Source organism: Podarcis bocagei, assembly GCF_964188305.1.
Source record: "Podarcis bocagei genome assembly, chromosome: 16".
In the NCBI taxonomy this organism is placed as follows: Eukaryota; Metazoa; Chordata; class Lepidosauria; order Squamata; family Lacertidae; genus Podarcis; species Podarcis bocagei.
The window spans coordinates 22,220,097-22,234,099 of record NC_138142.1 but is presented as its reverse complement, the minus strand read 5'-3'; the positions used below and the strand labels follow the sequence as shown (position 1 = coordinate 22,234,099).

Sequence of the window (14,003 nt, the reverse complement as noted above, 5' to 3'; positions counted from 1 at the left end):
AGCTCCCCTTTGGAAATTGCAGCTATTCCAAAGATCAAAGGCTGCCCCCGACTTTTGCAGTTAAGCACCACGAAATTGCGGCAAGTCTGGAAAGAACAGTTGTTCTAAAGGAGGTGTGGTGAGCCTTTGGCCCACCGAAAGTTGCTGACTACAACACCCATCATGCCTGACCATTAGCCATTCTTGGTGTGGGGGGAGGCACAGATGGGAATTGTAGTTCAGCAACATCTGATGGGCCAAAATGTCCCTCACCCCTGTTCTAAAGAAAGTGGGCAACTGGAAGTTCAACGGTGATGGACAAAGAAGATGGACTTACCAAATTCATAATGAAGTACAGCTCAATGGAAAGATACACAATAAAAAAGACACAGGACCAGGAGCTTCTGGCATAAGAGGGCATCATCACATCTGGGAAACTGCAACCCAAAAGAGAGATAATCTCGTTTATTCACAATAAGTCATGGGAGCTGTAGCTTGTTCCCTCGCAAAGCTACAATTCCCAGCACACTTAACAAACAACCCCTTTAGTTTAGAGAGCAGGCAAGAAAGAGGGGACATGACAGACGTTTGTTAAGATTATATACAGCATGAAGAAAGTGGGAAGAAAAAGTTTTTCTACCTCTCTCATAATGTTAGAACTCGTGGACTCAATAAAACTGAGCATTGGAAGATTCAGGTTGGATAAAAGAAAGGACTTATTTTGATGGAGCTTATTCCCAAGCATGCGTGACTTGGGAATCGCTTGCTGGGAGATTCACGGCAGTGCAAAGTTAAACTATGGAACTCACTGCCACAGGAGGTGAAAGATAGTCACTGACTTGGATGGCTTTAAAAGAATGTTCAGGTCCCAGGATTCTTGGGGGGGGCGAGCCGCAACTGTTAGTCATGTGCTTTAAATAACATGTGACTTTAAATAACATGTGACGAGCTCAAGCAACTTACTTCGCTGTAGTCAGTAGAACGAAAAGATTCACAAGGCTGTTCTCTAAGGTGCTGAAATACTGCAGAAGAAGAACATCTATGAGATGACGGAACTACCGCTGATTGTTGTCGCACAACATATCCTGAATCATAAAACAACACATTGCTTCCAAGGGCTCCCTTAGAGGCTGTGTTTATAATAATCCCCATGGAGTTTGTTTCCAATACAAACTGCAGGGAAGTCCCCTACAAAAATGCAAGAGCAGCAGCGAGAGCTTCCTTCCCTAATTAGAAGACCCTCTGGCTGCAAAAGGGACAGCTGCTGCCACCTAGTTTCAGGCAGGATGTCAACCCTGCCCTTCCCCATCCACGGAGGCCGCAGCCAAGAGTTGCAGACAGTTGCCAATTGACGCATGCTCGTCATGCTTTGCAAATGACCCCCAAAGATCAAACCTTCAAGAGCCCATGTATTGATGCTTTACTTACAGGATCAGACTTGTTAGGAGAGAACAAATAAAAGCCTAGGGAGAAAGGGGGAGAAGAGAGAGAGAGAGAGAGAAAAAAATAAGCGTCAAAATGATAAAGGCATAAATGGGACATTCAACCAGCTGGCAAGTAGAAGCAATGTTGCACCATCATTTTAACGAGTCTCATCTAGCTGGCCTGCGTTAAGTTTATTTTGACACCTTGTTAGCGGTGCCACCCACCAGGGGCGGCCCGGTTGGTTCTGGCCGACAATAGGAGAGTCCTTGCCAATCAGCACACAATCAGCACACACTTGGCTTGTGGAATGCCCTTCTCAGGGAGGTGCCCTGTCTCCTGTAGGATGTGATCCATGAGAGGCAGTCAAGTACAACATTCCTTGTAATGCTAGAGAAGACATGTGAGGGAATGTTTGGTCCAGCCAGTTGAAACTTCCTGTTCCTCCTGGCTCGAGCATCCTTCCTGTTGCATGTGATAGAAGGTGGGTGTGACCTAATTTGTCCAGGTAGCAAAAGGACGAGTCACGCAGCACATCTCTCTCTTTTTAACTTCCTTCTTCATTTGACTAGCTTCTAGCTAGGACTGCTCTGCTAGCAGAAGCACTGGGATTATTCCCCCATATGCGGTAGATCCACATGTACATATTTGTAACTAAGTCTGCCTTCAGGGATCCAACTGTGAACTGATGTGAGTAACCTTCTTTAACTGACTTTGAATAAGATTGTCACGTCTCTATTCTTCTAAGAGGGATTCACGGGAATTTACCAGGAACGTACAATTCAATCTGAGACAGACTGAATGGCATAATAGTGAGTGGCTCACACGAGCCTGCAACCAGCTATCTGCTGTGAATCTGCTGCTAAGTAAAGGAACTTGCTAGCGCAGGTTAGGAAGGATATTAATAAACAATATATCCTCTCCTGCCACCCTGAACATTCCCACATCTCCATCATTACTAACCTTCAGGAGGAATTTGAAAACACACCTGTTTACCCAGGTGTTTGGTGGCTCAAGAATACCGCTGCTGGCCACCACAAAATCGTTGGATGGAAGCCTGCTTTTAACAGTAATTGCTTTTAGAATGTTTTTATCTGAAACTGATTTAAGATGCTTTTAAAGGTAATGGTTTTTAGACTGTTTAACTGTTCTAGAATGTTTTTTTAAAAAAACACTGTTATCTGTTTGCTGACCTGAGCTCCTTAGCTTCGGCCTCTTACACCATCTTCTGTCCCCATCCCCAAACCTGTTTTCACCTTGGCAAAGACGCTATTTGCTTGGCAGCCTATGCCTGTCTAACACAATGCTGCCATCTTTGCTGAAAGCGTCTGCGAGGACGAAACTGCTCATGAACAGATAACTCTTAAAGGTACACACCAAGGATAGCAAAGATGACCATGAAGAAAAGCAGCAGCAGGAGGATGTCAATGAATGGAGGAAGAGACTGGAAAATCTGTCGTAGGTTCCTGAAATGAAAGCTGAATCAGGAGTTGGCTCAAAGGAAAACGTTCTTCCTTAAAATCCCTTCCCATGCTTGTACAACAAGGGCAGCCAGTGGGGTGCCTCCAGTTGTGGTTGGACTCTGACACTCATCAACCCAAGTTCGCGCAGCAAATAGACAGGGATAGTGGGAGTTGTAGTTCAACAATGTCTGCAAGACACTTGGTTTTCCCCTTTGCGCCTCAACATAGCCCCATCTTTATTTCAGACATCGTGAAATATTGGTACATCGCGATGTTTAGCTGGTGATATATTGTGATGCTGAAAACCAGATTATGGGAAGGCCTGGAGAAAAACCAGAAAAATGGGGGGGGGAGGTTCCCCCCCCCATTTTCCCCCAAAGCTGTTTTTTTCCAGAAAAATTGGGGGGGGGTAGTGTTTGGAATATTCAAACTATATCAAACTGATCCCCCCCCCATTTTTATGGGGGGAAAGGCATTGCGGGGAAATGGAAAAAAAAACGGGGAGAAACCTGTTTCCCCCCCATTTTTTCTGGTTTTTTCCAGGCCTTCCCACCTCTATGACCAACCATAGCCAGGAGCATAGCTGTCAACGTTTCCCTTTTTTTAAGGGAAATTCCCTTATTCCGAATAGGATTCCTTGCAAGAAAAGGGAAAAGTTGACAGCTATGGCCAGGAGTGCTACACAGAGTTCAATGGAGGCCAGCCAGCCCATTACCTTCTGACAGCTCCACAGTAACGGCAGTCCACCAGAAAGATGCATCGCAAGGCTCTCGTGATCCGGACATGGGATGTCTGACGCACCAACACCACAATTGCCTCTATAAACTGCAGCAACAGAACACAGCTCTGCAAGGAAACAAGACAAGAGATGGTGGCAATAAAATTTATTACCTGCCCTTCACAAGCAGGTCCCATGCCGGGCTATAACAAGTCAAAGTTCGGGGGGGGGGGAGTTTAAACAAACTAGTATTGCAGGAATAGGGTGGGTTCTGAAAACACACATATAACCTAGAACATCTACAGAGTAAAAGTCTACCACATAAAAAATTATTACATAAAAGTTTTGAATTACAATGCATTAACGTAACTGGAGCGAAGCTTCTTAGCTGCCAGAGAAGATTTGGCTACCAGATGCATAATTTGTGGATATTTATCAACGAAGAGGTCAACTATCACTTCCTGGCGGGATTGGTCTGAGAACCAATTAAGAATAGGAGATAAAAAAAATTCCCTGGGCACATCAACAAATAGTGTGTGAAATTCTCAATCTGATTACACTGCACTACAATGCATTTCCGTTCCATAGGAGCTATTCCAAAGTTTCTCTCCTCTAAGTACACTGAAGGCATCTGTTGAAACCTACTGTATTTTTCGCTCTATAAGACGCACTTTTTCCCTCCTAAAAAGTCAGGGGAAATGTGTGTGCATCTTATGGAGCAAATGCAGGCTGCGCAGCTATCCCAGAAGCCAGAACAGCAAGAGGGATTGCTGCGCAGCGATCCCTCTTGCTGTTCTGGCTTCAGCGATAGCCGCACAAAGCCTCTTCAACAACATTTGATTCAGAATATTTTTTTTCTTGTTTTCCTCCTCTAAAAACGAGGTACGTCTTATGGTTGGGTGCGTCTTGTCGAGCGAAAAATACGGTAAGTCCAACAAAGACCCTACTCAGGAGTGCCCAAACTTTTTCAAAAGAGGGCCAGATTTGATGAGGTGAACATGCCTGAGGGCCAACAATTTTACCCCAAAGTTTTTTAGGACATATACTGCTGCAGGGACCAACATAACTGCGGAAAGGTCAGCGTCTCCAGGTTCGATCCCTGGCATTGTGGAGAGACTCCCTATCTGGAAACCTGGAGAGCAGCTGCCAGCCAGTGTAGACAACATTTGAGCTAGGTGGACCAATGGTCTGGCTCAGTATAAGTTCCTCTGATACAGTAATAAACAAAGCCAGAGAAAAAAGTAGCATCTATTGAAAATAATTGGCCAAAAGTAAGGTTGCAGTTGTTTGGGAGGGTTGGGTATGCACGATAACAAAGAGTCCCCAAAGATGACAGTAAAAGGCTGGACCTAAAACTGATAATTGTAATCAGAAACCACCTTTTGCTCTGCAGAGTAAGCCATCAACATCAGTAGGAACAGAAAGAGCGGCAGATGCAAACAGCTAGTTCAGATAAGCCAAGATTCAGTAGGACGGGGCATGGGACATCTTGCCAACACACACACACACCCCTCCCCAAATTGCCAAACCACATGGCTCAGAAGCAACTGACAGATTCAGGCTACAGGAATGGTATTCCTATCAAGATACAACAAGCTCCCACTAGCTGTACTTTCCAGAAACAGTTGAAGATATTTTTTGTTCCAACAGGCTTTTCAAGCTGGATAAATGGGTCTTTACCACTGTTAGGGTTTTAGTCTTGTTTTAAAGGTACCGTATTTTTTGCCCTATAGGACGCACTTTTCCCCCTCCAAAAATGAAGGGGAAATGTGTGTGCGTCCTATGGGGCGAATGCAGGCTTTCGCTGAAGCCTGGAGAGCGAGAGGGGTCGGTGCGCAGGCTTCAGGAAGCTCTGTGCAACCCTCGGGAGCCCGGCGTGACTGCGCAGAGCTGCCTGCAGTCCCGGGCTTTGCACAGCTCTGCGCAGCCCTCGGGAGCGCGGCGCGAAGTGACTTCCCGTCGGGCTCCCTAGGCTTGCGGACAGCAGGCTGTTCTCGGGGCTGGGGTCGGGGGAAGCTCAGGCTTCCCCCGCGCCAGCCCCGCGCCTGGGGGGGAAATAATTTTATCCCCCCCCAAAAAAAAACTAGGTGCGTCCTATGGGGCGGTGCGCCCTATGGGGCGAAAAATACAGTATTTCTTATTCTCGTGTTTATCTGAGATACAGTGGTCCCTTGGTTCTCAAACTCAATCCGTTCCGGAAGTCCGTTCCAAAACCAAAGCGTTCCAAAACCAAGGCATGCTTTCCCATAGAAAGTAATGCAAAACAGATTCATCCGTTCCAGACTTTTAAAAGCAACCCCTAAAACAGCCATTTAACATGAATTTTACTATCTAATGAGACCACTGATCCATAAAATGAAAGCAATAAACAATGTACTGCAGTCACACAATCAATCAGTAGCTCAACTGGGTTCTACACAGTCACAAAAACAAAACAAAAAGAGCTGCAAAAACAAAAATGCAAAACAAATAGCAAAAACAGACAGACCTCAGCATAACACTCAAATCGGAAGCGTAACACTCAAAACGGAGCACGTTCAGCTTCCGAAAAAAGTTTGCAAACTGGAAGACTTGCTTCCGGCTTTGCGGTGTTTGGGTTCCAAGTTGTCTGAGTACCAAGGCGTTTGAGAACCAAGGTACCACTGTACTGGTTTAGAAGGTGATACATTGTTTAAATTAAAAGAGAAGGTGGGGGAAGAGTGGGATTTGCTTTTGAGTTAAAAAATAAATAAAATGTTGCAGAGGGTTGCACTCTGGTTCCTGCAACAGTGCAGATCAGTTAGGTGAGAAGGTTACCAGCAGTCTACCTTGACCATGGTCCTTTTGTGTCGAATGTAGGTGTGCAGGCCCAGCCATCTCATCTTCATAGAGAGCTCAAATACCACGACAGTCAGGGCAAGCAGCTCCAGGGTCGCGTGGATCTGTAACCAGGCAGGCAAAGAACAACAACATCAGTTCAACAAACTGGCTTTGTTGTTTCACCAATTTAAATTTGTCAAAACCTAGTGCTCAAGTAGAAATCCATCATTCTGCGGAAATCTGTTCTTCTTCCCCACCCCCACCCCCCACCAGAGCTGGAAAACATGGATATATATTAGCAATGTGAATTATCCTTTCCATTTTTAAAAGACCAAACTATATTCAATGTTAAATGCAACCCTGTATACCTGAAGGAGCATCTCTACTCCCATCATTCAGCCCGGACACTGAGGTCCAGCTCCGAGGGCCTTCTGGAGGTTCCCTCACTGTGAGAAGTGAAGTTACAGGGAACCAGGCAGAGGGCCTTCTTGGTAGTGGCACCCACCCTGTGAAACGCCCTCCCATCAGGTGTCAAGGAAACAACTACATAGCTTTCCAAAGACATCTGAAAGCAGCCCTGCACTGGGAAGCTTTTTAATGTTTGATGTATTATTGTGTTTTTATATTATGCTGGGAGCCACAAAGAGTGGCTGGGGCAACCCAGTCGGGTGAGTGGGGTATCGTTGTTGTTAAATGTTGTACTGCATTTAACATGCCGGTTTTTTTTATTCAAACAGCAGCTGTAGGCAGATGGGAAGCTGATAATAATTAGAAAGGAGTTGAGTCAGCCACAGAGGATGGGCTCCTAGGGTCACTCTGGAGAAGGTGTGCAGGAAGAATACCAAAAAGGAGTTGTTCTCTATGCTCCGGAGCTAAATATTTGGGAACACAAGGCCCTTTAGTTACACTGTACCCCTGTATAACACCCAAATTTTACGAATAAACCTGGTTTGAAGATACAGACAGAGCAGACTCAGCTAAACAGCTGCAAATGAAAACGTTTTAAGTGTGTTGTAAAGTGCATTACATAAATGTGACACTAGATGGCAAGAGTAAGGTAAAGGTAAAGGGACCCCTGACCATTAGGTGCAGTCGTGGCAGACTCTGGGGTTGCGGTGCTCATCTTGCTTTATTGGCCGAGGGAGCCAGAGTACAGCTTCCGGGTCATGTGGCCAGCATGACTAAGCCGCTTCTGGCGAACCAGAGCAGTGCACGGAAACGGCGTTTACCTTCCTGCTGGAGCGGTACCTAATGATCTACTTGCACTTTGACGTGCTTTCGAACTGCTAGGTTGGCAGGAGCAGGGACCGAGCAACGGGAGCTCACTCCGTCGCGGGGATTCGAACCGCCGACCTTCCGATCAGCAAGTCCTAGGCTCTGTGGTTTAACCCACAGCGCCACCCGCGTCTCTTTTAAATGGCAATGGTGAGTTATGGCAAATTCAATATTTTTTCAAAACGTGGGGTTTTTTAAAAGTATTTTCACAACGGTTTTTTTTATGTGTCTAGATTCCACCAGCGGCTGCATTGGCTCGTCAATTGCATTGCATAGCCAATCTTCAATTTCCTGCCTATGTCCACTAAAATCCTTCCCCTCCACCCAATTCTTAAGATACTTACATAGATGCCAAGGCGAAGCATAGGGACCGCAGGCGCCTCGCAGAGAGAGAGCATCAGGAGCATCAGTGCTGTGGTCAGTTCCATTAGGTAGAAGGGATGGTTGTGTACAAAGAGGTAGGCAGAGAGCGCTTTGGCATCCTTGGGGTGCGTGAAGAATTTGTCGTTGTTTTCTCCTTCCTGGTTTAGGGTTTTAATCAACAAAATCCACACACACATAAATACGCTAGAGACAGCAAGCCCAATGTAGTAGGTAAGTCAGCAGTTCCCAAAACCTTTCTTCCACATGGACCACATGAGGGTCTTGGCAGACCACTTTGTGAGGTGAACAGAAAAAAGCTTTTCTCCTTATAATGCTAGAACTTGTAGGCAGCCTGTGAAGATGAACATTGGAAGATAAAAGAAAATACTTCCTTTATGTATAAAACATGCTCAAATGTATGCTGGAAATGTAAAGGAAAAGGCGGCACCTTTGACCATAGGTGGTGGAATTGTAAGGTGGTAAAAGTATTTTGGGAAATGATATATAATGAGCTGGAGGGGGGGAATGTTGAAAATAACTTTTGTTTAAAAGCCTGAAGCCTTCCTTTAAGGAATTCTAGGTGCCGAAATCCCAGAGGAGCAGAAAAAACTATTTATGTATGTGACCACGGCTGCAAGGATGTTACTAGCCCAGGGATGGAAAGAAGATAAAGTTACTACCAGAGAAGAATGGCAGATGAAGTTAATGGACGATGTTGAAATGGCTTAACTAACCGGAAGAGTCAGAAATCATGAAGACCAAAATTTTAATAAGGAATGGGGGAAATTTATAACTTATCTTAAAGACCACTGTAAACTGTTAAAATCATTAGTAGGATTGGAATAGATCTATGGCGTGAAAAAAAGGGAAGTCCAGCTGGCAAAGCACAAGTTTGCAAGCACAGCACTGGATAGAACTCTCTAAGAATGACAAATACAGCATGACATTATCCTTGCAGGGACAGGAATAGGGAGCAAGGGGGAAACAAATAGCAAGCAGGTTGGGTGAGGACCACTGAAAGTAGCTGGAATCTGTAGCGCTTCAAGGAATTCAGTTTGTCAGCCATACACCCTCTTAATTTATACCCTCTCCTTTCTCTGCCAGGTAATGCAAAGAAAAGGGCCCACCTGGAGGTAAATTGCCGACTCCTGGTAGTTCATTTCCCAATTTTGTCCTCCGCAGCTCCGTCGAGGGTGGCAGTCCCCAGCGGCCGGGCTGGATGTGTCACTGACCAAGTCATAGTTGCCTCCATCTGGGTCAAAGGGGGGAAAGAGAAGGGAAAGGTCTCTTTATTGTCACGCTTTAAGCCTAATAAGGCTTAAACGGCCTTGGCCCAGTATACCTGAAGGAGCATCTCCACCCCCATCATTCAGCCCGGACACTGAGGTCCAGCGCCGAGGCCCTTCTGGTGATCACCTCACAGCAAGAAGCGAAGTTACAGGGAGCCAGGCATAGGGCCTTCTCGGTAGTGGCACCCTCCCTGTGGAATGCCCTACTGTCAGATGTCAAGGAGATAAAACAAATACAGTGGTACCTTGGGTTACATATGCTTCAGGTTACATACGCTTCAGGTTACAGACTCTGCTAACCCAGAAACAGTACCTCGGGTTAAGAACTTTGCTTCAGGATGAGAACAGAAATTGTGTTCTGGCGGCGCGGCAGCAGCAGGAGGCCCCATTAGCTAAAGTGGTGCTTCAGGTTGAGAACAGTTTCAGGTTAAGAACGGACCTCTGGAACAAATTAAGTACTTAACCCAAGGTACCACTGCATTTTACTTTTAGAAGACATCTGAAGGCAGCCATGTATAGGGAAGTTTTTAATGTTTTGAGGCTTTATTGTGGTTTTATAATTTACTGGAAGCCGCCCAGAGTGGTTGGGGAAACCCAGTCAGATGGGAAGCAAGCGAGCGAGCAAGCAAACAAACAAATTATTATTATTAGGTGGAATTGCTAATCATCCTTCATTCACTTTTTATAAAGGCATCCACCATGACACCAGCCTGTATCCTTGAACACTGACAATGCAGCTTGCTAGCCAGGGTGGAAGAAACGTGTGTGTGTGTGTGTGTGTGTGTGTGTGTGTGTAAACAAGCCTAATGTACAAAGGAGAAATTTACACTCGTTCTTCTGCCCACTTTTGCCTCTGGGCCACATTCACCCCACACACAAAAATTCATTTCCCACCCCCCAGCTAAAGCCTTGCAAAGTTTGTGGAACACAGAGAGAGAAGCTGCGAGGAAACGCGGAACGATCCGCCGCACAGATGGCAGCGCTGCTTTCACGCCCCTGTGACTTATCCCAAGAGGTCTATCCAAGCCAGCTGTCTCGCTTACGCCAGGCCTGTGGAATGATAGTTGAGGGATGCAAGCATCCCCATTCATCTGAGCGTTGGAAGCTGTTCTGGCAGGCCTCTAGATAGGAACAGCTTCCATATGCCGTCATAAAAAAGGAAGAGAAAAGCAAATGTTTACTAACTCACGATGTTCAGCTGGCTAACAGGCTGAACAAACCGCTGCCTTTGAGATTCAAACAAAACGTTACACGCACTGTTCCCAATTTAGGTCTCGGCGCCTAGCCACGTAGACCGTGCAATAATTTCGAATACTAAAATAAACCGTCCATATGATGGAGCACGAGATGGAGTAATCGGTGGAGGACAAAGACAAAATTATCATGTCACTGGGCACTGCTTCTCAGTCCCTGCACAGAAACCTCCAGCCTTTTCCAATTGTGTTCTGAGACTTTCAGATACCTCATCGCTCCCAGTTAAGACTACTGCATTTTATTAATAGGCAAAAACAATCTTTGATCAACTTAGGTATTTCATAACACTACTTGATTGTAAAAAAAAAGCCCCAAAGCAGTTGCCACAGAGGAGCGGGAAAGACAAAATCATGAGGAGAACCAAGCCTTGCTGAATATCTGATATGGTTATTGTGGCACAACCCTTCTAGCAAGTGAAAATACAGTGGTACCTCAGGTTAAGTACTTACTTCGTTCCGGAGGTCCGTTCTTAACCTGAAACTGTTCTTAACCTGAAGCACCACTTTAGCTAATGGGGCTTCCTGCTGCTGCCGCGCCACCGGAGCACAATTTCTGTTCTCATCCTGAAGCAAAGTTCTTAACCTGAAGCAATATCTCTGGGTTAGCGGAGTCTGTAACCTGAAGTGTATGTAACCTGAAGCGTATGTAACCCGAGGTACCACTGTACATGCAAACAGATGGGGAGTACTTGTAGCTCGCTGTCGGAATTTGGCGGCCAAAGTAAGCAGGAATTCTTCAAACCTATGCAGAAATGATTGCCAAAGGGAAAATATCATAGTTCCTGTATTCCAAATGTAATCGATTCTGTCCAGCATACACATTCTCTTTCTCTCTCTCCACCCTGTACTAAATAGGCCAAGATTGGGCGGGTCTGTCAAAGAGAGATCATGCAACAGGCTTGCTTGTCTCTGACACTGCAGAGTCAGGATTTCTTCTTCTGAACACACACAGAGGAAAGACAAGATGACAGAAGCAGATCGACCTGTTTGAAAGCGGTTGTTTGGCTGACAGAACCACAACACAGAGATTTATTTTGGAAAACTCCCGTGGCATCTTTCAGGATTTAAACTTTCAGGGAGGCAGACACCAAAAAGGTAGCTATAGATATAGATATTTTTAAAAGAGTTTGCATCTCTTGAGGCATTAATCCAAGACCTCCCAGTTTTTTGCTGTGTCCTAAATTCATGTGGTCTAAACCACTGAGCTTCTTGGGCTTGCCAATCAGAAGGTCAGCGGTTCAAATCCCTCTAACGCGGTAAGCGCCCATAGCTCAGTCCCAGCTCCTGTCAACCTAGCAGTTGGAAAGCACGCCAGAAAGTGCAAGTAGATAAATAGGTACCACTCTGGCGGGAAGGGAAACGGCGTTTCCATGTGCTGCTCTGGTTTCGGTGTTCCGTTGCACCAGAAGCGGCTTAGTCTTGCTGGCCACATGACCCGGAAAAACTGTCTGCGGACAAACGCCAGCTCCCTCGGCCTGTAAAGCGAGATGAGCGCCGCAACCCCAAAGTCACTTGCAACTGGACTTAACTGTCAGGGGTCCTTTACCTTTACCTTTTAAATTCATGAAGATGCTGATGTTATTTATATGGAATTCCCAGCTCATTTACTCAATCAAACACCACTCTGAAGATCTATCCCAGCTACAACAGTACACTTCCAAGGCACATCTTTCTGTGGGGATGTTTGCAAATACAGTAGTACCTTGGTTCTCAAACTTAATCTGTTCTAAAAGTCCGTTCCAAAACCAAAGCATTCCAAAACCAAGGCGCGCTTTCCCATAGAAAGTAATGGAAAATGGATTAATTTGTTCCAGACAAACAACCCCTCAAACAGCAATTTAACATGAATTTTACTATCTAACGAGACCATTCATCCATAAAATGAAAGCAATAAACAATGTACTGCAGGCACACAATCAATCAATCAGTAGCTGAACTGGTTTGTCACAAAAACAAAACAAAAAAGAGCCACAAAAACAAAAATGCAAAATAAATAGCAAAAACAGACAGACCTCAGAGTAACACTCAAAACGGAGCATGTTCGGCTTCCGAAAAAAGTTCGCAAACCGGAACACTTACTTCCAGGTTTCCAGTGTTTGGGTTCAAAATTGTTTGAGTACCAAGGTGTTTGAGAACCAAGGTACCACTGTACAGACAACTTAATTCCTTTGCAAGTCTATTTTTATTTCATTTATTGTCGGCCTAGTTTAAATTCTAGTACAGCAAGCCACTTAAGACTCTACACACCCGCTTCTTTGAAAAGGTGAAAACTCCCTGGTGATTCAGCACATGTGTTGCGTTTATAGGACTATGAAGTAAGACTATAACATGCGGTACAAAGCGAATGTGTGAAAGAAAGCCCTTCTCCACACAGGAACCCAAAATGCTTTTTCCGTGCAGCCTCAGCAGGAGCAGTGAAGAACGTTATCATTAATTGTTGTAGCTTCTCTTCATTTACCCCACCTCACTGCCCTGCTCAAAGTTGTGAAGAATATCCCTACATTATGAATGGTCTGTGTCACCATTAAGAAAAAAAGAGGTTAGAATAATAGGCCAATAGATAGGTGGACAGGATGAACTGGGTTTCCAAAGTTCTAACCTAGCTCAAGTCTACCATCTAAACTAGCCAGATATTTAACTGCAAATCAATCACAATCAATCATTTGAAAAATAAGACTTTAGAGCTGTCTTTCCCACCCCCCAGTGGGAACCAGACATAACCTTGGTTTCAGGAGCCATTTGGTGCCTCAGCTTATATATCTGAGTTTCTAACCCTGGTATGACTAGATAGGCTGTTGCTTTCATACAACAGACCAAAATTCATATTCAGCTGTCCTTGAGAACTTTATCCAGAATACATGGAAAAGGACCCTTGCGTGCAGAGGCAGCAATGACTTGGGCGCTTTCAAAACACTATACTTCAGTGCATTCCATTGCTATAGTTGAAAAAGAAAAAGAAAAGGAATTTCCCCTTTTCTGTTTTGCACTGAGGGATGGGCGGGTAGCAATGCTAATATACGCCTGCTATCGTTAAACTGCTCCGTGTTGTGGGAACAGGTGGTTGTGAGACGATAAAAGGTTTTCAAAGCACTAGGAGACATTCAAACTGCAGTTCTGAGATGACAACGTGTTTTGTTTTTTTAACTGCGTCTGGCTGCTTTTCGCTCGTCGACACTGACTCGGAACATCTGACGCACAGAGCGGAACAACGGCTGGAAAACAAACAGAGATTAGATTTTCATGGCCTCCCAGGGAACGCATCCGTTTGGCAAGGTTTGATTGCCATGTTTCTGCTTCTTGTCAGTTTTCAGGGCGTTTTGGATTTATTTATTTTTTTTAAAAAAGAGAAAAACGATGGGTTTGGCCAGCATGAAAGCAAAACATGGGCCTGCCGGATTTAGTTGCCTTAGTCACTCTGACGCTCGTAAGAAACTCCTTTGCC

The 14,003-nt window shown here is 45.1% G+C and overlaps 1 protein-coding gene across 3 annotated transcripts in view; it reads right to left on the bottom strand.

Moving 5' to 3' along the window:
* The window catches only part of TPCN1 (two pore segment channel 1), a 49,144-nt gene that overhangs the window by 25,641 nt on the left and 9,500 nt on the right, over positions 1 to 14,003 (bottom strand). For 2 of the 3 annotated variants that reach the window (XM_081175267.1, XM_081175268.1), the window contains exons 3-10: positions 9,147 to 9,271; positions 8,001 to 8,177; positions 6,390 to 6,503; positions 3,580 to 3,710; positions 2,779 to 2,867; positions 1,408 to 1,442; positions 943 to 1,001; positions 317 to 416 (exon numbers count right to left, since the gene is read on the bottom strand). In XM_081175267.1, the coding sequence (XP_081031393.1) occupies positions 317 to 416; positions 943 to 1,001; positions 1,408 to 1,442; positions 2,779 to 2,867; positions 3,580 to 3,710; positions 6,390 to 6,503; positions 8,001 to 8,177; positions 9,147 to 9,271 (830 nt within the window). Of the gene's footprint in view, positions 1 to 316; positions 417 to 942; positions 1,002 to 1,407; positions 1,443 to 2,778; positions 2,868 to 3,579; positions 3,711 to 6,378; positions 6,504 to 8,000; positions 8,178 to 9,146; positions 9,272 to 14,003 lie in introns of those variants that run through there. The other variant, XM_081175269.1, reaches the window with a different exon arrangement.